General features: G+C 42.0%; 1 protein-coding gene across 6 annotated transcripts in view; it reads left to right on the top strand.

Annotated features, from left to right (window-relative positions):
• GALNT18 (polypeptide N-acetylgalactosaminyltransferase 18) overlaps positions 1 to 23,015 on the top strand; it is a 382,178-nt gene that overhangs the window by 192,898 nt on the left and 166,265 nt on the right. For all 6 annotated transcript variants that reach the window (XM_084630739.1, XM_084630740.1, XM_084630741.1 and 3 more), the window contains exon 3: positions 41 to 207. In XM_084630739.1, coding sequence (XP_084486865.1) covers positions 41 to 207 — 167 coding nt within the window. The remainder of the gene's footprint in view (positions 1 to 40; positions 208 to 23,015) is intronic.

Genomic DNA, 23,015 nt, shown 5'->3' with positions numbered 1-23,015 from the left:
AAACTTACAGCAGTTTACATTTATTGTATTTTATTTTCAGGTGCAGAAACCTCACATTTCCCAACAGCCTTCCTGAGGTCAGCATTGTTTTCATATTTGTTAACGAAGCCCTCTCAGTGATTCTGCGCTCCATTCATTCTGCTATTGACCGGACTCCTCATCACCTGCTCAAAGAAATTATCTTAGTGGATGATAACAGTAATAATGGTAAGGGCTCTCTTTGAAACACAGTTTTTTCATACAGACTGGATTGTGTATGACTATAAACAAAAAAAATTTCCCTTAAATTTTGTATCACAGACGTCCTGTTAGAATTTCAGATGGTGTGTTTGAGAAATGCCGGAGTATTTCTCTATTTCCACCTCTCCCCCCCCCCCCCCAGCCGTAGACCCTTCTCCTGGGACAAGTTTTGCCTTCAGATGTGCACAACTACTTGACACTGAAGTCAGTGAGAACAGAGGCGGAGAACAGAACATCATTCCCTAAGTTTAATGTGCTCAGTAGATCCCTGTTAGCTAGAACAATAGGGATGGGAGACATTGGAAAGGATTTGAATGTTTCGTTGCACTCTGCTCTGCTCCCAGGCATCCTCTTAGTCTCTGGGCCCAGAAGCCTGCTCTCTTTTCGCTCCCTGTGCCTCTCTAGTTTTCAGTTGCATACTCTGTCTCTTTTGTGTAAAGCCTATCTTTTTCTTCCTATGCCTCTGTCTCTGTTCCTTGGCTGCTCTCCACCAGGTTGCTAACTCTTTGTTCCTCATGACTGCGCATAGTCTCTCACTACCAGTCCCAATTTCATTGTTTGCTGCTCACCTGGTTCATGTCTGCACGTGGACTTTCCAACCCTCAGGCTGAGGAGCAGGCCAGTTAATTTCCGACATGCTTAGTGCTTTCCTCAGATGATTTTCAGTGGGGCCATGCTGGGCGTTACTTACACGTTTTCATCCTCTGGAACCATCGCAGATGAAATTTTAAATGAGCAGCCCGTGGGACATTTAACTTTCTGAAAGGTTGGGCTCTGCTGGGAGTTAATTTCAAACTCAGAAAATTTAAGTGGGATCAAAATGCATCCTGCTGAAGGGGAATGCCAAATGAAGGGCTTCTGTTCCATTCCGAGCCTAATTACAGCTGTTACATGACTCCCTGTTCCTGCACATTGGGACCCACTACTGAATCGCTGATGTGCTTTGGATTTGTATAGAACAAAGACACAGTAGCAGGCAAAGTAAATAAGCTCCTCTCCCAAGGCTGAAACTCTCCTTCTTTTTCTCTTCCTTTTATTCTGTCTGTCAAGAAAAAACTCAAATCCCAGCTCCAAAAAGACATGCACATAAAACAACTGGATTTATGCTGTTAGCACCAGGGCTGTACAAGGGTGTTTTAAGTCTGATTCCAGCCCCTGTGAATAACGCTGCATTTAGGGTAAACCACGCCTGACCTAGCTTTTCTTAAAACACCTACTCATGGATCAGAGTGGGCGAGATGTATGCAGAATTTATGCGATGGTGTTCTTGGTTTAGGGCATGATGTGGGATGCAGCAGTGCAATGGAGTGATCAAAAATCACATATAATGAAAAAGCAAACTACGAGAGAACTAAATAAAAGTTTAGTGATCCAGAAACCACTCGTGAACTGGTATATGCTTTTTGGCTTGTTTATGAATTTCATTATGTGGAGCTTGGATGTTGCCTGTCACGTGGCTGTATTGAGACATTTCCACCAGTCTGTAACTTTTTTTTTTCTTTTTACTTCCTGCTGTTGTTGGCCATTTGTTTGCGGGGGGTGGGGGGAAGGGTGGGTCTGAATTGAGGATAAGCAATAATGTTGAATGCAGCTTATGTCAGTAGACTTGAATTATGAAACATCGTTATAGAAACTCCGCACTGCATCTTTTCTGTAAGGCTTAATAATATGATGCCCAAAGTACATGGGAGAATTTGTGGGTTTGGTGGTAGTGCTGTAACACAGGAGGTCTGGATTCAAAAGTACTCTGGGATCATCCGTTCCAAAGCCTGGAAGACCAAAGGCAGGTCGTGGAGGAAGTTAAGCATTTGGGTTTAGGAGGCTAATTAGGACTTGATCCCAATCCTGTTGAAGTCGATTACAAAGCTCCTATGGACATCAAATTGGGACTAATATCAGGCCCTTCCTACATGAATGTTTCATAACAGCTCATCATAACGGTTGCATAGGAAGGGACCCCTTCCACTCCTTTGTTTGGAAACTATTGCTGTCTATTATATGGGGTTGCCTAGAGGGAGGTAGTTTTGATTAAATGAGAAGAAGATTATCCCCTAGGAAATCGCTGGACCCCTTAAGCACTAAGTCTTCTAGGAAGACCCCATTCACTCAGTCCGTTTTAGCACTGATTATGTACTATGTTATGTTTGGTTTGTGTCTTTATTAGTTTATAAACAGTCCTAAGGACAGGGATCATATTTCCTTAATATATGTTGGAGGTGGCCCCGACCTGCAAATCTGAATCCAGATCAGACTCAGAACATTCCCAATTTGGAGATTTTTGGATTCAAGAAACTCAGCTGTATAGATTTGCCCAGTGCTGTGGCCCTCCAGTACATAATAATAGCAGTGGTTTTGGTACCACTCCACCATTGTTGCCAGTAAAAGAGAAATATTTGACTCTTCTATTCAAGTTTCTATGGTGCTGGAAACAAAGGTAATAAAATATGGACAGTCATTTGTCAGACTTTGATAAATCCCATGCGGATTACATCTGTTTGGGAGCACTGTCGGTATGTCTCTGTAGAGCGAAGGGGAACCCTATAAAACAGGCTAATTTGCAGCAGTGACTCCTAAAGAAAATCTGCCCCAGTGGCTTCTGATTGGGCTCTTGTTCCAAACTCCGTGTTCCACTGTGATACTCTTCCCAGGACTCCCAGAATGATAAGCCAACATGTTACCATTTTACCTCCGCAAGGGAGAGCTGTGCTGAGGCATAAACTGTGTTGGCTCCCTGCCACACCAATCTGTGTACCTCACCAACGAACTCCTCAAGACTCTGCCAGTATCAACCGTCCTTGCAAGTAACAATCAGTGAACCCCAATTTGAGTTCCACAGAGACTGCACTCTGCAGTATCCAGTCCCTCTCACTGGACACTCAGTAGAAGTTACGTTCGCTTCCTCCAAAGAGACCATTCACACACCATCCTGAGAGGTTAGCTGAGGACTCATTCTTTACCAGTGGTTCTCAAACTTTTTGTAGTGGTAACCCCGTTCACACAGTAACCCTCTGAACATGACCCCCTTTCTTATAGATTAAAAACGGGGGTGGGGGTTAATTTAACGGGGCTCAGGCTGTCAGCCCTGCACCTGGCAGAGCTGAGGCTGTCAGTCCCACCAGGCCCAGGGCTGACAGCTCGTGACCTCTTTACTTTAATGTAACAACACTGAAATGGTTTATAGTAAAACTAAGAAAAACGTTTTACTGTTAAAGAGCAGAGATTTAAGTGATACTAAGTAAGAGGAAAAGAAACAATACAGTTACAAACAAAACAAAAATAACAATTTTTAATGCCTAAAACATAATTCTAGTAAGCTATGTCTTTTCCTGAACAGTGTTCTCACTTACATCAAGCTAACAGCATCTCCAGCCCTTCCTGGTAGGAGGAGCCAACGTTTATAGAATCAGAGGGTGCTGTCCCCTTTGTTCCCTAACTGATGGATAACTAACAGGGTTCACTTTCAAAAGTTTTCTGAACTATAAAATGGAAGAAATGTACTCTTTGAAAAATAAACCCAGACCAAGTTTCTCTCCACTGCTGCTCGTTCTTCGGAGTACCAGTGCCAACCCCCTTTTTCATCCTCTGGTTAACTTGCTTTCTTGATTGACTTGGTTGCTTTGTTTTCCTTAGATCCAAATGTACAGTAAAACCTGCCAGTTGTGACCACTCATGGGAGCAAAAGTGGTCACTTGTAAGAGATGGTCTCTCTTCAAAGGTTTGCACACCAGAGAGCGATGATGTTCCGTGACGTCTGCAAGTAGTCACTTGTGACAGGTGGTCTCTCAGGCAGGTTTTACTCTACTTCCATTGTCTCTGTCTCTGGCCTCACCTTGCTCAATTTACATCGGATACGCATGTAAACAGGAAAAACAACTTTGCTGTGTCTCTGACAAACTAGTCTATGACTAACTTGTTTATTTGTTCTACTTAGGTGCTTGTTTTGGTCTGAACACATTTGAGAAACATATTTCCAACACACATACATAATTCTTTACCTACTAACCGTACATACATCACCCAGTAATATTAATGACCAGAAGAGGGTCATCAGCTTTCATAAGCCCTTCCTTGATACACTTTTATAGTATAATAATAATGTATGCAATCAACTGATTCAATTGTTTATTCTTTGGGTTTCTGATCCCCCTGTTCTATTCCTGGGGCATCTGGACCCTGGAGTTATTCTGGATTCCGCTGCAAAGTTTCCTGGGGAGACAAGAACCTGCAATTGTGGTCTGAAGACTTTCCCTAAACATAGGCACCACACATGTGCCCAGAACTGACTCCGGAATGTCAGGTCTTCCAGTGACGTCACAGGAGCCAGGGCTGGAGATGTCACAGCAGTAGAGTTGATATTTGACTAACATAGAGAAAGTATAGAGAGACCAGACAGGCTGCAAATAAATTAATTCATACATTATTGAATGTCCTTCACTGCCTGGATTCATCTGCAGTAAAGGATTTAAATCAATGCAGCTATGTCAATTTATACTGGCTCAGGACTGGGCCCATGGTATTTTCCTGTTTTTTTTAAATCCGAGATGGAATTCTGATCGGTCTTTTACAATGGGCCAAATGCTGCCCGCATATAAGTTGATAGCAAAAACTCATTTATTTCCCAGAATTTGGACTGCTATGACTTTCAGGTAATAGCCTTGTAAACTGTAAAGAAAAAGCAGCAGAGGAACTGGTCTATTTTTTATTCTGTTAGGCTGATTTGGGAAACACAATGTGTGATTATGTTAATGTCTATGTCCAGTTTCTTTATGTTTAGCAACATACGCTATGGTAGTTTTTTCATGCACTTTGGGGTACATCAAGCAAATTGTCTGACTTTTGCTAAACCTCATTGCAGTTCTTCAAGTTCCCCATTAAGCTTAAGTTGACCTCAGTTTATCTTTTTGTGACAACTTTGCCTCTTTTAAGCAAATGTTTGAAGTTAGCAATCTGTGAAAATGCCACAGTGTATGTAATATAGATCTGAAGAAGAGCTCTGTGTGGCTCGAATCCTTGTTTCTCTCAACAGCAGAAGTTAGTCTAATAACAAATATTACCTCACCCACCTTGTATTTCTAAAATGCCACAGTGTCATTTAAAAGAAGAAAAATACATGTAACGGATCCCAAAACTCTGGTTTAATAAAGCAGTTTGCAGTGTTTACATAAAACACTTTGTGTCAACTCTTCCTTGTGGAAATTTCATAAACATAATATTGAAATGTGAAATGTTTCATTCACTGTTCTATAAGGTAATTCTTTGTTAAAATTAAAGTTTAATTAAACCCCCAGAAAGCATTCCAACCATTGTGCATGTACATTGTTTTTTGACGTGTGCTTATTATAAACTAAGCCGGTGCTGCTGATTACAAAGAAATTGTGCCAGATTCTGACCTCAGTTACATTAGTCTAAATGTGGAGTAATTCCATTGATCTCAGTGGATTTACAGTGGTGGTAGTGAGATCAAAATCTATTCCGTTTTCTCTAAAGTATGCTGTTTGCATTTCAGAGGTAATTTGTAGATTAGAATTTGGCAAAAATTATAATATAATAAAAAATATATAATTTACACAGTTTTGACTTGAAAACTGACCCAGTTCTCCAGCTGCACCAAAGGTCTGTGCAGTGCAGCTGGAGAGTGGGGGGGAGAAAAGGTGGTCTTAAAACATCTTTATGCTTCCTCAGTCTCTGGGACTGCTGCTGCTCAAATACAGTTTTAGAGCAGCCATTCTACAACTGGGGCTTGCTGGCATGCAAGTGCTTTGCTCACACCCTTAGCCATTCCTCTCCTGTTTTGGTGGTTGTGGCGGGATAAAGATCTTCTATGCCAATAGAATCCCTACTAGCTATTTAAGCAAGCTTTCCAGCCCCTTGCAGCACAGCAGGGCCAGGGTCTGACCCACTGTGTGTAACACTAATATTTTTCATCTTATGTGCGCTGTACATAAGAAGTTCATTGTTGGCCAGATTGTGCCCTTCTGTTGGATGAAGGTGAGTGGGTGCTTTCACACGTCTAAAATTTGTAGAGCAAAATTTTACATTAAAGCAATAATTATCCTGCCGTATGGCTACTTTTCATATTGCAGTTTGTAATGAACATTGCAGCAGGCTCACATTTCATAAGGTCTCTCTCTTTTTTTTTTGAATCATCACTTACGAATAAAATGTCCTAACGTGTGCAATTTAACAATTCATAGTCTTTGCTCTGAGAATTCTGTGAACACGGCTATTGAATTGCAATAATAATATTTGGTATCATGGTATGCTAATTTTATGACTTGAGTTGTCAAAGAGAATTAGTACAGAATAGAAGAAAGTGGATCGTATGCAACTATATCTCCTTTGAGAGATCTCTGACATAGTCCTCAGAATGCTGAATAAAGGGTTTTTTGGAAATCATTTAGCTGCCTACAGTTCCATTAGAAACCTGCACTTCTCTCTTAGGGTTGTTTATCTGTAAGAGATACATGGAAAGAGAAAATTGGGTGAATTATTATCTGAACACCACTGATAGGTGTAGATCAGACTTTTGACGTTCACCTATTTTAAACATGTTAACATGATCTAAAGACCGTTTTTCTGCCCAGTGCAGATCAGACAAAACTGTTTGATAGATTCGTTTACAAAATTTGAGTTGAGAGAAACTGTTTGTAAAATGGTTATATTTGATCTACATTGGCCAGGCAAATTGTGTTTGAAAAGTGTTAATATGTTGTTTTCAACCAGGTTCTAGGTTAGTACTAGGGCTGATTGAAAATTTTCTGTTTACTTTTTCAATAGAAAATTGGATTTTAAACTAAACAGTTATTCATGAAAAGTGCATGCTTTTTATGGAAAAATTTGATTTTTCATTAAAAAAATTGCAGTTTTCAGATTGGCCAAAAAGCAACAAAATTCAATTTGAAAATGCCATGTTTCCTCATGGAATTTGAAGTTTGGGTGTCTCCTGCCACCGTTTTCCTCTGTGGGCCCAGTTCCCCATCTGGACTATATCTCCCGTCATGCACCATAACAGCTCAGCAGCAGGGGAGACCGTGGGGCATTATGGAGCTTGGCCCAGAGTAGAAAATGAGGCCAGGAGACAGCCAAACTTAAAATCCCACCAAGGTACCATGGCAGCATTTCCAAATCAAAATTTTTATTTTGAACTTTTCATTTGAAAGCTTGGGTTTTGGCCAAAAGTTTTGGCTTTTTGATATTTGGCTGAAAAGTTGAAATTTTCTGCAGGGAAGAAAAATTTTCTCAAGAACTCTAGTTAATACAGTGAAACAATGCAAATGGGACTTTTGAAGTTCATCCATTGCTATCTATATTCAAATTAGAATTCACCTATTCCTTACTTGGATAAATCTCCCATTGCCTTAAATACTATGCCCCCCTGAATGTTGCTATAGCATTGTGCAGGGTCCATAAAAGCTAGTGAGCCAGCCAGAGTAGCATTCCTCTGGTGCAGGCATTGTGTAAGAACGCCTATGCCATCTAATGCAGTATCCCTTGCAATCTCCAGTGCATGTTAGGCATGGGGCTGAGGGCAGGAGGGAGTGGGGGTGGGGGCCTTAGCATTCAGTACCATGAAGGACTCTGAGCAGCTCTTATTTGTGCGGTTCCTCGGACGCGGCCTAGATAGGATGCAGTAATTTAGAGCATCTCTCTGAGCTGTCTAAATTGTGCCTGAGTCCATTTTGGCCCTGACAGCAGCTGGGAATAGGAGGGCACAAAAGTTGCTTTAAAACTGCAATAGCCACCCTCCCAAACACACATACTTCCCCGAGGCTGTAAGTTTTATGCACATAGCAGAAACTTTCACCCAAACTGAGTAAAACTGAATAAGCACCTTTAGGATTTGTCTCATCATTGCTATTACAGTCTGTCTTCTTGCTAGAGAAAGAGTAACAACTGTTTTCTCTACTTTAGTGCTGCATGGATGTCATATGTGTAGAGGCATGTAAAAATTGAGGAAAAATCAAACTACAAGTATTTTCAAACCTGTTCCATTTTCAATTTTGGGTAATGGTTTGTATTTGGTAAAAGTAGCTTCTTACTTCATCATCCTGCGTTCACTCCCCCTCTACACAAAGGTCTTGATTTTGACTCAAGTTTTACTTACCCCTGACATGGGCAAACTATTAATGAAGTCAGTAGAGATTTGCATGAATAAGTATGGAGTAAGGACCTTAGTCAGAATTTGGTTTAAAGGTATTAAAAGAAGTAGTGGGCTCAGTCATTTGTATTTTTAGATAATTCCTTTAGATCAGGGTGCCCAGCCTACAGCCCACTTGCTGTACATGGCCCACCAAAGCATTTCATAAGGTCTGTGGCCTGCTTCAACATAATATATTACTGGCCGATTCATTAACATTTTGTCTTCGTGTTTACATCATTTTAGTTTTCACAAGTGTGTACATAGGTTGTTTCCCTCTAAATACATATGAAACAAGCTGAACGTAAAATATAAATCAGTACAGGTGACTTATTAAAATATGTAGAATCTGTTTGCTCCACACAAGGTTGTGCTGATGTTCATGTGGCCCTTCTGTGTAATACGGTCAGGCACCAGTGCTTTAAGTGATGTGGGAATGTCAAATTAACCCTTTTCCTCCTTTGAGGGGCACCTTCTGTGCAGACTGTGGTTAGATGCACTGTATAGGTATCAGATCTTTCAATGTTAAAAAACTTATTGTTTTTCCTTTTGCTGCTTTTATACAGCCAAATTATTTTTTCACGTTTAAATAAATATTTTCTGTGGAAAACTGTGGTTTTGCTTAAATATTAGCATTTTGCAGTAAGACAAACAAACAAGTGAATAAACTAAGGCCACACTGCAGAAAGTGTTTTCTCATCCATGGCCAGATGTGTGTCCTGTGTGATGCTTAAAGTGAAGTGCATCCTGGCACATGTGCTGACCACTGCAGATGCCTCTTCAAACACACAACAGACAAAAAAACAGAAACAAACCCTAAACCAGTGACCATCTGCTTCAGCAAACAGGGTCAGACGAAAGAGCTGGCCAGATAATTTGGCAGAGAGCATGGCAGCAGAGGATCACTCTCAAACAACCTGGGAAATCTAGCCCATCAGCATGTTGACTCAGGATGAGGCCTATTATTCTGTGGAGAGAGGAGCTCAAGTGTCCAAGCTTTTGTTCATGGCCATGCGGCAGAAAGCTGTGGAAATGTCTGCTCAGTCCTCTTTCTGGCTGGTTGGTAGGGTATCGTGTGAAGTTTCTGCTGCAAAGGAAGAGGATTGAGATTACCAGCAGGGACGGCTGTGGCAGCCTAGAATAATGGGTGAGTGAAACTCTGCTTCCATGTCTGAAGATAAGGCGAGAAAGAGAGTGAAAACAGGTAACAAGAAGAGGTAAACGTTACAGCAGAAAAGAGGCAGGCTGTTGAGGAATGTGGTTATCTGTCCTACCATCCCCTATCCATCCTTCCTCCTTTGCTTCTTTTCAGCCATCATTCTTCTCCATCCACACCTTTGTTTCTCTCACCTTTTTCCTTCCTTCCTTACTCATCCATTCATGTTTCCTGTACCTTATCTTTTAATTCATCCATTTATTTTCCTCTCCTTGTTCCGTTTCCCCAGTCTACCTACTTCCCTTTTTCATGCCCCTGTCTTCATCCCATGTATGACTCCCTTATTAACTCTTCACTTCTGTCTGTCTCCCTGAGACATGCACTCCATTCCCCATGGTCCCAGCCTCCCATTGTCTGCACCTCCCCTTCTTCCGCCTGCTCTCAGTACCTTCTCCCTTCAATTTTGGCCACCTTATTCACCCATTCTATTTTTTCTCATTTTTCTACCTTATCTACCTTCTCCCTTTCCTTTGCTCCACTCTACCCACTCATCCATCCCTCCTCCTGCATGTTTTTCTCCTGTCATCATCCAGCTCCTCCCAGCCTTTACCCTCATTAGTTAATTTCACTTCCCATCTCCCTCACCCATCCCTACATTCTCCCTTCTCCCCTCCTCTATCCCACTCTTACATGACAAGCCTTCACTCATTCTCCCTTCCCCCATTGTCTCAGACCTACACTCCTTTCCTCTACCCCTGTTACCCACTCGTCCCTTCCTCAGCCACCTCCTCACTTCCTTCAACCTTTGTTTCCCCTCACCCACGTTTGCCTTCCCTTCTTACTGTCATATAGTCTTCCTTTTTCTTTCTTTTCTTCCATCTCTTTTCTGTTCCCCCCACAATTGCTCTGTCTTTCTCCTTAGCCTTGTCTTCCATTTTCCTACCCTTTGTTTTACTAGCCATTCCTTCATCTACACACACCCCAGTACGTAGATCAGTGGCTCTCAACCTTTTTCATACCATCACCCCATGTTACAACAGAAGAATTCTTTGGAACTCCTTCACATCTAGCCATAAAGAAGTGGAGGGTGATTGCAAACCCTGTTGGGGTGTGACACCCAAGCTGAGAACCTATGTCTTAGATCTCTCTGAGACTAATATTATTATGTGATCATCCAAAAAGATATGATGATCAGTCTTAAAATGGATAATGGATTAAACCATCAGACACTTTATGCTGTTACAGTATTTTTACCTTGTTATCAAGTTACCTTGCTTGTGTATGTTACCTATTCCCAGAAGGAAACAGTTCTATAAATTAAAGTTCCCCACAAGGCCCACGGCATTTTATAATGCTGCTGCAGACCAATAAACACCCTTTTGCAGATGTGGAATTCAGTATAGATAGAATCCAGATGAGTAGTCTTTTCCAGTATCGGAGTTTTCCATCATTTCAGCCTAAATGTAGGCAGAGTGCAGTTGGGAGTTATTTTTTGTAACTATAAATCTTATCACCACACAGTGCTTTTAGTTTTGTTTGCTTTATAATAAGACAGGGCCATTGCCATTAAACTCTGATTTAAGGAGATTGCATTAACAGTATATCTGATTTAAGTGTGGAGGAACTCATTTCAGTGTCACCCCAGCAATATCTTAATGCTGAACTTAATACTAAGGGACGGTAGATAAGCATAGCAGCTTGAGTCTGTGTACTTTACTAATACAGAGGTAAGAGTGGAAAACAGGAATTTAGGAGTGTAATTTCAGCCTCCGTTTTACAATTTACCAATATCTCCCCCTTTTTCCTGAATGAAAGTGAAAGCAATCTAGGTAATAATTCTTCCCCATGATTTTGCATTAGAGTGAATACAAATTTGCCAATTTGTGCTACCAAGGCTGTGCAAAACAGGCCCAACCCGTCATTTTACTGCACCCCTCTTAGTCATGTACACCATTTGTGTAGTGCAGAGGTACTCAGACTGGGGGAGGGCCCTTCTGGTGTGGCACGGAATGTATTCGGGGGGGGGGGGAGAAGCTTTGGGGGGGGGAAACCTTACTGCGCACATTTTACCCACAGCAATGAATAACTAGCAAAGCTGATACCTCCAGACGTGTCAGGTCCTCTAGCGATGAGCATTTGTCTCTAGAGGGCGCTGTGCATTTTGACGGATTTCTGTTAACTTGCATTATACAAAGTCGTTGCCAACTGTCCGTTAATCCGTTTGCTTCAATGCAATGAGCACATTTAATTGTAAGCATGGATCACAGTCGCAGTTTTGCTTTTGCTCTTGTTACAATGGGTGGTTGGCTTTTTCGTGAAACAGGAAAAAAAGAAGGCAGAATTGATTCGAGTGAAGCGATGCCACCACAGGAGAGGTAGGGGCATAAACTACTGCAGACACAAAGAAGGGGGGGGGCACGGTCAAATAAGTTTGAGAACCACTGGTCTAGTGTATGCAGAGTGGATTTAAACATTACCAAATCAGAGTGGCTGTGGTTTACACCCACTTTGCACTCTCTGAGCACTGGTGTGCGTGTCTGTGCAAAGTGCACGCTATTGACTGGTCAGGTCCACAGTTTGGTTTTGTGACCCAATGCAGTGAGTGGTTTCATAGTGATTAAATACAGAGAGTGTTTACCCAGCTCTAACATTTGAGGGGGAGGGGGATGTGCGGGTGGCTACTTCTCAGCCTGACGGTTGTAAAAGGAAAAAAAATGTCTAATTGAGAAAAAAAACTGAAGCATACCATTGCTTTTGGGAGGCTATATGAGCACTGTGTTTACTGATAATTTGTGGATTAGGAACTGTTGTATCCTAGATTGATTATCAGCACGCACTCAGCTACCGAAGAGTCTGAGATTGAAGTAGTGAAGAGGCTCTTCTCTAGCTGTTCAAAAGACCTAGTGACAGCAAGTCAGCTTATTCACTGTGGGTGAAATCTACTTCCGTAGTTTTCAGCCTTGTCTTCACTGGGGAATAAAAGGTGCATTATTAACTCATGTTAGCTAACTTGAGGTAAAATCTTAGTGATTACGAGGCAGTTTGTAGTTTTCAAACAAGTTATTGGTTCAAGTTGTGAGAGCTCTGGTGGTGAGTAGGAGAGATGATAACCCCCCCCCCACACCTTCCCCACTCCCAGCCCATGGCAAAAGTATGGGACTGTATTAAGGACTCCCTGTAGCAGATAGACTGGGTAGAAGCTGAAAGCCCTTCCACACCATGGCTATCCCTTTTGATGGTCTAAACTGCTGGTGGAATGGACAGTGTGAACAATCTTTAAAGGAAAACAGGACCTTGCACTGCGCCCCTGTAATGAACTAACAGCCGATGGAGGGTGTAGAGCCAGCTGTGTGCAGGGAAGAGGGATGGATGCTCGGCACTGTGGGCTAGAGCCAACTGTGTGCTGGGGGAGGGGTCAGGAGCCAGCTTTGGACAGGGAGGGGGAGAGGTGCTGTGGTTGCTGCTGAGAGGTTAAGCCAAGCCGAAACCTGTGTGAGAAGGGGAGAAGCTGGTGGTGAGTCTCGCAGCATTCAGCCTCTTTCCTGTGCCCTGGGGAGGAGTCAGGTGTCTCCTGGCAGAAATCTGATGACCCCGCCCACTCTCTGCTTAGTGATTCCTGAGTGAAGAGCCATTTCATGAAAAACCATGGCAATTTCTGGAAAACACTAGCCCCGCTCATGAACAAGTCAAATAGGACTCTGAGGTAATGCTGCTTCCTGTCTTGCCTTGTGCTGGTAGCTGTTTTTTCATCCGAGTGTTTCTTTCTCTGGGGCGCTGACAACACATCTGGATGAGGATGTTTGCCATGACAGCTGAGAAAAGGATTGAAGGCTGGTTGTCATCCGTGTACTAATGACATTGGAGCCCAAGGACAATACACATGAAGTCTCTGCAGGATAATGAGCAATTGCTCATCACTATTCTGGGATCTTTTGGAAAGAATGATTGTGGCCAGTTTAGAACTCCTTTGCAACCCCCTACCAGGTCGTATTATGTGATTTGGGAGCACTTTGAGGACAGCAATTTTGAAACCTTGCTGTTAGATTCAGAAGAATGAACAGATCAATATGATCTCTGTCCACAGCCACGAGGAAGTCATCCACTAGTGCTGCCAAAGCTATGTGCCCTGAATTTCACTAGCACTGATGAGTTAGGGTGCAACTCATGTCCCTCAAGGCATCTAGAGCACCAAAATCTGTTCAGGACAGTGAGGTGGCCCTGTCTTTTTTTTTCTAGGTTTGTTACCCTATGGAACCAAGAAACTGTTTCTATACAGCTGATTTCTTTTTAATTTTTTTTAATCAGTGAAGAGACATATGTAGAAATTTCACAACTGGTGGGACTTGTGTTAAAAGATTCCAATAATGTGAATTGTTGCAAGGATGAATGGCCTATTTAAAAAGCAATGGAAAATTATTTTTCTCTTTTTCATTCAAGAAATGTGATATATGCAAGAGTTTGTCTGAGGAAAAAGAAATCTTTAGTATTAGAAAGACACATAAGATTTAATGGGCTCCTCTTTATAGCAAGTGAGGAATACATCAGATGAAACCTAAATTAATTTTCCTTTATCTTCTCATCCTTTTCTAAGTACATTTATCTTCAAAAGAGGAGGAAGAAGAAAGATGAATTTCAGAGAATTAATTCCGAGTTTTCAGTTCCCATCTGTGATAAAACTGCTAAAAATTCAAATAATTTAACTTTAGGACTCATCTGGACACCCTTATCTTAGGGAGGAGCACAAGGTTCACTAATAATTCATGAACCAGGTTTGGTACCTGCAGGTCTATTTGGAATTTAATATTTGAAAGCTTTCACCAAATATTTCAGAAGAATGAACTTTGGGTTATGGGTTGTTTTGTGAATTGTTTACAAACTGTTGATTTCAGTTGTTCCCTATTCATTATTTGCAGTGTGTCATTGATCATATAATAATGTTTCTGCTCCCGGATTAGTTAAAAGAAATGTCCTAACAAATACTGAATAGCACACTTCCAGCAGAAGTTTGGGCAACTTTCAGGTTAGGCAGACGTTTTCGTGAATTCCTACTGGTAACTGAATATTCATGAAGAATGAACAGTGTGATACTATGAATACAATAATGCATATATATATATATATAAATATATGTCTAAAACCTTGTGTCACTGATATAAAACTTAGATGTGCACATTAGAATATATATTCATGAGTTTGAAATTAAAACAGTAAAAGCTAAAGAGTTGGAGGCTTGGCTTTGGGGACGGCAACATTGTTCCCCTCCAGCCTCACTGAGCTTAAGTGGAAAAAATATTGTCTTGTCATAAAACCTCCTCAAAGGATTTATGAGGCTGGCCATGACAAGGGCAGTCCTTGGTCGCACAGCTCAAGGGAACCCTGCTTCTGGAGTCTAAGCAGGGGACCACCAAGGACTAGAGCTAGTGTGAAGGTACAGGTTTCTGCATACTAATGGCTCTGGCCTCCTGTTGATATACCATGATTTCCACAGATCCCTAGGTAACTCATGCTTTGGAGTGGGTCCTGTAACCTATTCCGGGGAGTTGGGAGGCAAGTCTTGCACCCCTGATGAAATGATAGGGAAGGAATTCTGAGTGGAGGGTGCTTTGGAGACTTATTTCTCATAAACCCACACTGTGAGGTGGTCACTGTGGCATACCATGATGAGATGCTCCTGAAATTTGGAATTTGTTTAAAACAAATGACCTTACATATTTGATGCCATTCATACTGCAGCAAAGAAGAATAAATGTTGCTCCAAAGCCTCAAATGTTTGTGAGACCAGTTGAAGGGTAATTCACTTTCCCTCAGATCATGGGAGATTTGTCTGCAATTCAAAGTTATATATTCCAATTATTGATATGAACTTCTGCAGAATTCTGATGAGTGCCAAATAATAAGGCAACATGAATAATTGTTTTCATCTGTATGTAGAGAATATCTTGATGGGATTACAAAGTATTGTCAAGTCTCTCAAGATTGCTTACTGCCAGCTGTTGTGTTGTTCCTTTGCTCTTAAACAGCACAGTCCTTTGGCCCAGTGCCTACCTAATCATTGTTTAATGCTTAGAAAGATGCAATCTTACATTTGAGGCAGTCTTTTCAGGCAATAAAAAATACCAACCGATTTGCATGCAGTTGGAATAATTGGAAAAATAGAAAAGCAGAAGAAAATGATGTGCAAACAGTATTGTGCTTTATGAAGCTGAAAAAATACCATATACCTAATCGAATTACAACAAAGACTTAGGAAGCTTAAAGACGTTTATACAGCAAAGCACATGGTCTGTCAGTTTCACATACTGTAGAGTGATTATAGTTCCCACCTTCTTGTCCTGCTCTCTTGCCGGACAAATATGCACAATACTGTGCAAGTGGAAAGAAACAGATCATCTAAAATTAAAAACAAATTGACGAAATCTTCTGCCAGTAAATAGTTTTAAGATGGTAAAAAATGATTTTTAATACTCACTAAAAAAATAAGTCTGATGTACTGATGTCAGTCTCATGAAGAACTACAGGAGTTGATCCTGCAACCTTTTATGGAAATAGTTGCATTAAAACCAATGAGATAGTGGGGGAAATTTTCAAAGGCCAGATGGCAGCTAGGTGCCTAATTCACATTGGTGTATGCTAATATTCATTGTGACATGAACAGCAATTTAGAGATTCAAGGTTTAGTATGTTGGCTTTTCTAAAAATCACATTGGGCTGAAACTTGAGATACAGTAGAACTTCAGAGTTATGAACACCAGAGTTATGAGCTGACCAGTCAATCACTTGGAACTGGAAGTACACAATCAGGCAGCAGCAGAGACCTCCCCTCCCCCCAAAAATACAGTATTGTGTTAAAACGTAAACTACTTAAAAAAAAAAAAGAGAGCAGCATTTTTCTTCTGTATAGTAAAGTTTCAAAGCTGTATTAAGTCCATGTTCAGTTGTAACTTTTAAAAAAAACATAAAATTTGTTCTGAGTTATGAACATTTTAGAGTTACAAACAACCTCCATTCCCGAGGTGTTTAACTCTGAGGATCTACTGTATAAGTTGTCACATAAGCAAATCCCAGTGTTAAATAGTTGAAAATTACTCCTAATCGGGGCTAGCAGAGGAGTCTGTGACTGGCACTTCTGCCCAAAGCCAATTCTTGGCTGAAGTTTCAGCCCTTTGGGCTACTTTCAGGCTGCTCTAATCTAGAATAGGAGTCCACAGGGGCTGTAGCAGGGTCAAGGAAGTGCAAAACTGATTATATATTGTGTGCAGATTAGCTACATTCCAGGCTCTAGCCCAGTGAGAGTCAAGAGTGCCGTGCACCTTTCAGAATCAGGCCCAGTGGTATTTCGAAATATATGAAAATAAACCTCAGGGAGGATAAATTAACAAAATGGTTTGTTAAGCTAAACGTCATTTCATATCATAAAGGAAGCAGGCTGAGAGAACAACTGGAGATATGATTTAGTTACAGTAAAAAGGAAAGATGACCTAATCAGTGAAAGGCTTTCTTTTTAATGGAAAGTACTCTGGAATAATATGCCCGTTTCATCAGAACGTATCTAACCGAGCTTAATCAGCTGCCGATTACTGCACAATAGCTCAATCACACTTAGAATGTTGGTCAAGATGAAAAAAGGTGAAGGAATTATTCAGTGGAATTACAGGAAGGATTCAGTAGTTCATTTGACTATAAAAATGTTCAGTGTGTGGAACATTTTGGTTTAAGAATTGGGTTGCTTAGAGCAGTACTGAAACATAAGGTCTCGGTTTTCCCCAATGTATTGTGACAAAGTTCCTGTGCTACCTTGGTGGGTCTTTCACTTATTGGTGGATTTGCTCGCCTTGGAGCTTCACAGCAGCCCTCACGTTGGCTGTTTTTGTGAACCCACAGTCCAGGTCGACGACTCCTGTGTCTGACCAGGAGTTGGGAGGATTTGGGGGGAACCCGGGGTCGCTCTCGACTGCGGGTTTCAGCCCAGTGCCCTGTGGAATGCAGCTGTCTAGAGTGCCTCCTGGAACAGCTGTGTGACAGCTACAACTCCCTGGGCTGCTTCCCCATGGCCTCCTCCCAACACCTTCTTTATCCTCACCATAGGACCTCCCTCCTGGTGTCTGATAATGCTTGTACTCCTCAGTCCTCCAACAGTATACGTTCTCACTCTCAGCTCTTAGCGCCTCTTGCTCCCAGCTCGTCACGTGCACACCACAAACTGAAGGGAGTTCTTTTGTTAAAACCCAGGTGCCCTGATTAGCCTGCCTTAATTGATTGTAGCAGCTTCTTGATTGGCTGCAGGTGTTCTAATCAGCCTGTCTTAATTTTCTCCAGAAGGTTCTGGATTGTTCTGGAACCTTCCCTGTTATCTTACCAGGGAAGAGGGACCTACTTGAAGGCAGATATATTAGCCCCAGGTCTATTACTCTCCTGTAGCCATCTGGCCCGGCCCTGTCACACCTGCCACTTATTCATTATTTCAGTGGGTGACCCTGATTCTTTAGTTATGTGAAGGAGTAAATAATGCTTTCTTATTTACTTTCTCAACACCAGTCATGATTTTATAGACCTCTCTTATATTCCCTCTTAGTTGTCTCTTTTCCAAGCTGAAAAGTCCCAATCTTTCTAATCTCTCCTAATATGGAAGTTGTTCCATACCCTTAATATTTTTTGTTGCCTTTTGTATCTTTTTTCTAATTCTAAAGCATCTTTTTTTTTAAACGGGGTGACCAGAACTGCATGTGGTATTCAAGATGTGGGCGTACCATTGATTTATATAGTGGCATTATGATGGTTACTGTCTTATTTTCTATCCCTTTCCTAACATTTTTTGACTGCAGCTGTACGTTGAGCGGATGTTTTCCCACTAGAACTTTCTCTTGTGCTCTACAGTGATCCAGCTATCAATGTATTTGAATAATTACAGAGATTTGAATAATTTTCATTCATACAATGCTCAAAGGGTTTGCTTTTGATTTGGAGTGTCGTGCCCAGTGTGTGCAAAATGACAAGTCGCTGCTACCCAACAGTGTGGTGTGAAATCCCGCCGCCTCCTTAGCTTTATTTCTGGGGAGTTGTGTTTTTTAGCTGCTTTGGCAGTTCGTTTAAACAGACAAATAACTTTATTTCCTCATCACTAAACTTGTTTCACAGTCTAATGTTAACTTCTCTGAAAGGAATCCAGACATATATTGTATATGTAGTCAAAATAATACTTAAATGCAAGAGAGATGGTGCAGAGAATTACTGCTAGAAGCAGTATCATTTCATCTTTATGAAAATATAATAGAGGCAAAAAAACAAGACACCGACGGGAGCTCTTTTGATTATGTATTTATTATTTTGTATTGCTGTTGTGCTGCGGGGTGTTGGTGGCTGCCAGCAAGTGTGTTTGACCTATCGGCAGTCAGAGACGTCACTGAAGCTGACCGGTGTGTTAGCCACCATTCATTCATGCTAACTGAGAGAGCAATTAAATATTCCTTTGTTTAGTGATTGCTGAAACAATAGTAGCCACCCCAACTCTAAGTCCAGCACGGAAGGCCTGACAAGAACTAACTCAGATTTCCCAGGGACTGATTGGTGGAGCTGTATGTGTCTGTGTATATCAGTATGAGAAAGGGAGGAGAAAGCCAGTGATGTGTGGCCCTGAGAAGGAGCAGAGACAGAGCTCCTTGGGGTACAGGATGGGCTGGAAAGCAGGCTTGGATTTCTGGGCACAGAAACTGCCTGCTGCTGTTTGTTTCTACTGTGTTCAGGGAAGCAGAACTTCATGGATACTCTTTGTCAATAAACAACATTGTACCAAAGAAATAAGTAACTTGTATTCTGAATTTCTCCCCCTAAAGGAAACAACCTCGCAAGGCCCCAAATATTCGCTAACTACTCAAGTCAAGGGGCATCATTATGATAGGACCCAGAGGCCCTAAGTTCATGATCCCATTGTGTTAGGCACTGTACAGAAACATAGTAAAAGACAGTTCCTGTCCCAAAGAGTTTACAATCCAAATAGACTAGAAAGATAAAAGATGTATTTGTTATTCTCATTTTATAGATGTGGAGCTGAGACACTGATGTGTTAAGTGACTTGCCCAGGGTCTCACAGGAAATGTTTGGCAGATCTTCTGAGTCCCGGTCCAGCACCTGAACCATAAGACCATCATTTCTATCTTTCCTTTTACTCCACAGATGCTTCTGTATTTGTACATTGGTTAGGACAATGGGCCCTGATTACCACTGGGAACTCTGAGCACTGCCACATATAAATAATAATAATAATAATGAGAATGAGTGCATTTCAGCTGTACGTTTTCATTCCACGTATTGCATTGTCGCATGCACTCATCTTTGAGCCAAAGCTGCAGTACTTATTGGTTAAAAAGGAATAATCTTTTAATTAGGAAATGATTCTTTTCTGTTGTGATCACTATTCTTGCTTTGTTTTGCTGAGCAAGGAGGAGAAATTGCAGAACCTTTTGAGCAGAGAAAGAAAGGTGTTGTCAGAGCAAAGAGAAAGCTGCAGGTGTGGGGGAAGCACAATAGTTAATTTTTTTTCTGTCCTCCTCCCCTTCCTCTTTGAAACACTGGTTTAAAAAATAAAAGTTCGTGGGGAAATAATTGGGTTTTCTTTCCAGACATATTTTTAAAATATGAAGTTTACATAGTGTAACGACTACTTCGTTCATTACTGCAATAATATAATACTTACTTATGCAAGCAATTGTGAATATAGCCCTTTATATGATGTTTTATGTGCTCATGCTTCATTTTATGGCACATTAATTAATATCCAATGGCAAATGAGGTTTTGGTGATAATACCGTGCGCTTAACTGTTGCACACACTTCCTCTCTAAGTGTTTTATGCTTCTGTTTACATTCCTACCTTTTTGTCTGTCTTGTCTATTTAGAGTTTGACTACGCAGGCAAGTTTTACCAGCTACAGTGATATAATTATACCACTCCAGATATAGTTGTGCCTGTCTGCCTTAATTGTTCCGAGAAAGTCCCTGATTGTTCTGGAACCTTCCCTGTTACCTTACCCAGGAAAAAGGGACCTACTTAGCCTGGGGCTAATATATCTGCCCTCTATTACTCTCCTTTAGCCATCTGGCCCGACCCTGTCATGGTATGTTGTGTTATAACGTAAAGATGTGGATTTTACTGCATTTAGTAATGTTACATTTTGGGGGCTTCGCTTACACCACTGTAAATCTGGAGTAATGCCAGTGAAATAAATGGAGTTGCACTGAGGTGAGAACATAATCTGGCTCTAAAGATTTGTCCGCACAGCGCCAGCAGCACAGGTCAGAGGAATGTGATTTGTAAAGTGCACTAATGTGCTGCACTTCAACTGCCCTGCGTAGACCATGCTGGCGTGCTCTAAAAGATGCCCACTTTGCATTAACATAGTAGAGTTTGAAATGTGACTACATCAATGTGAACTAGGTATCTTTTACACTAGGTCTACACTGGATCCTAGGGGTGTGATTCTACTGATCATGTACACATATTCACGCTTGCTCATCAAGCTAGAGCAGTGTAGTTGCAGTATCCTGGATAGTGTCAGCAGAGGCACGGGTTAGCCATGCCAAGTACATATGCACCAGTTTCAGGTGGGTTTGTACTTGGCATGGCTCAGCCGTGCCTCTGCTGTCCATGCCTGTGCTACCTTGGCTACAGTGTTATACTCATGGTAGCTTGACAGGAGGTAGTGGGAGCATGTGTACACGATCAGGAGAATCACACTCAGAGCTTGTGTGTAGATGTAGTCAGTCCCAGAGAGTGCCAGCAGAGTCTACATGGGGTTGTTAGAGGGCAGCACATTAGAGTGCTCTAAGAACATCACCCTTCTAGTGCACTTTGCTGATACTGTGTAGACAAGCCCTAGGTCCTGTTTAGATTCTAAAAATCCTGTTTAGATTCTATTGAAGTTTTGCCTAACTAATCAGATTTAGGACTATTGTGATTTTAGTGGGTATTACCATGGAGTGCATGTGCGTATTCAAAGGCTTGCTATGCTAGCCAAAGTTCCCAGTCATTCTGCTTGCAGGGTGCTGAGTGAGACACAATAAGTCTGTCTGACTGGAAGAGCAAATGTGGGAGCTGCAATTGCTATATCCTTTAAAGGTGTAGCATAGTCCTAGTGTACAGGGGAAGGATGGTTCAGGGGTTAGGGCAGTAACCTTGTACTTGGGAGATCTGGGTTCATGTTTCTTTTCCATTTCAGACTTCCTGTCTGACCTTGGGTGAATTGCTTAGCCTCTGGGTTTCTCATCTCTAAAAAGGGGATCATAGTGCATCCTTGCTTCACAGGGGTGTTGTAAGAATAAACACATAAAAGATTGCGTAGTGCTCAGATACTACAATAGTAGGGACTTGTGATGGAGTGGACTAAGCCCAGAGGCCTCAGTGTCCTGCCACACCCGTCCCAGAAAAGGAACAGAAGAAAAGTACTCCAAGCAGCCTAAAGTGGCTGTAGGGAGCAGTCAGTCAGGGCTCAGGAAGGTCAGATAAAAGGAGATGCAGAAACACAGTTGGCTCATTGCTGGAGCCAGAGGAGTGCAGGTGGTGCTCCTGGCTGGCCAAAGGGAACTGCAGCACCACCGACAGCTCAGTGCGGGTAGGGACTGGGGAAGGGAGGAAGAACTCTTGGTTGGCTGCTGGGCCTGAACTTAGATGAGCCCTGAGGTAAGGTTGAAGCTTTGCCGAAGGCCGGGACTGCAGGGAAGTGGCCCAGGGAACTGAAAGTAGTGTAGTTAAAGGGACATGGCAGCATGTGGTTGCTATTCTTAGGGTCCCTGGGCTGGGACTTGGAGTAGGCCACTGGAGAACTGGTCTACAATCAGACAGCAGTAAACCCCCAGAAGGGGAACTGAACTACTTAGTAGCCCAGCTGGAGAGCTGGAGCATGAATGGACCAAGAAAGCGAAACCAGGAGGAAGCCCTGGGGGTGTGGTCCAATACCAGGACCAGGACTATGTAAAGACCGCAGAAGCACGCAAGCAGAAGGGGTGCTTGCAAGAGGTGGGTGCCATGCCATTACAGGACCATATAAGTATCTAAGGTTCACCCCCTTGAAGTGGCAGCAGCACCAGTGTCACTAGGATTCCCACCAGTTGTTCTCAAGGAGCACATACTCTGGCTTGTGCTAACCCTTGTACAGAAGCAGGAAGCCTCCCATGCCTCCCTCCCGTCTTTATGCGTCAGGAAGCTAGAATCTTGCCTGTAGCGTGTGAAATAAAATGCTGGAACAACCAAAATGATTAGGGGGCTGGACCTCATGACTTATGAGGAAAGGCTGAGGGAACTGGGATTATTTAGTGTGCAGAAGAGAAGAATGAGGGGGGATTTGATAGCTGCTTTCAACTACCTGAAAGGGGGTTCCAAAGAGGATGGATCTAGACTGTTCTGAGTGGTAGCTGATGACAGAACAAGGAGTAATGGTCTCAAGTTGCAGTGGGGGAGGTTTAGGTTGGATATTAGGAAAAACTTTTTCACT

The sequence above is a fragment of the Lepidochelys olivacea genome, assembly GCF_965140295.1.
Source record: "Lepidochelys olivacea isolate rLepOli2 genome assembly, chromosome: 6".
Classification (NCBI taxonomy): domain Eukaryota; kingdom Metazoa; phylum Chordata; order Testudines; family Cheloniidae; genus Lepidochelys; species Lepidochelys olivacea.
This window is presented reverse-complemented; position numbering and strand designations above follow the sequence as displayed.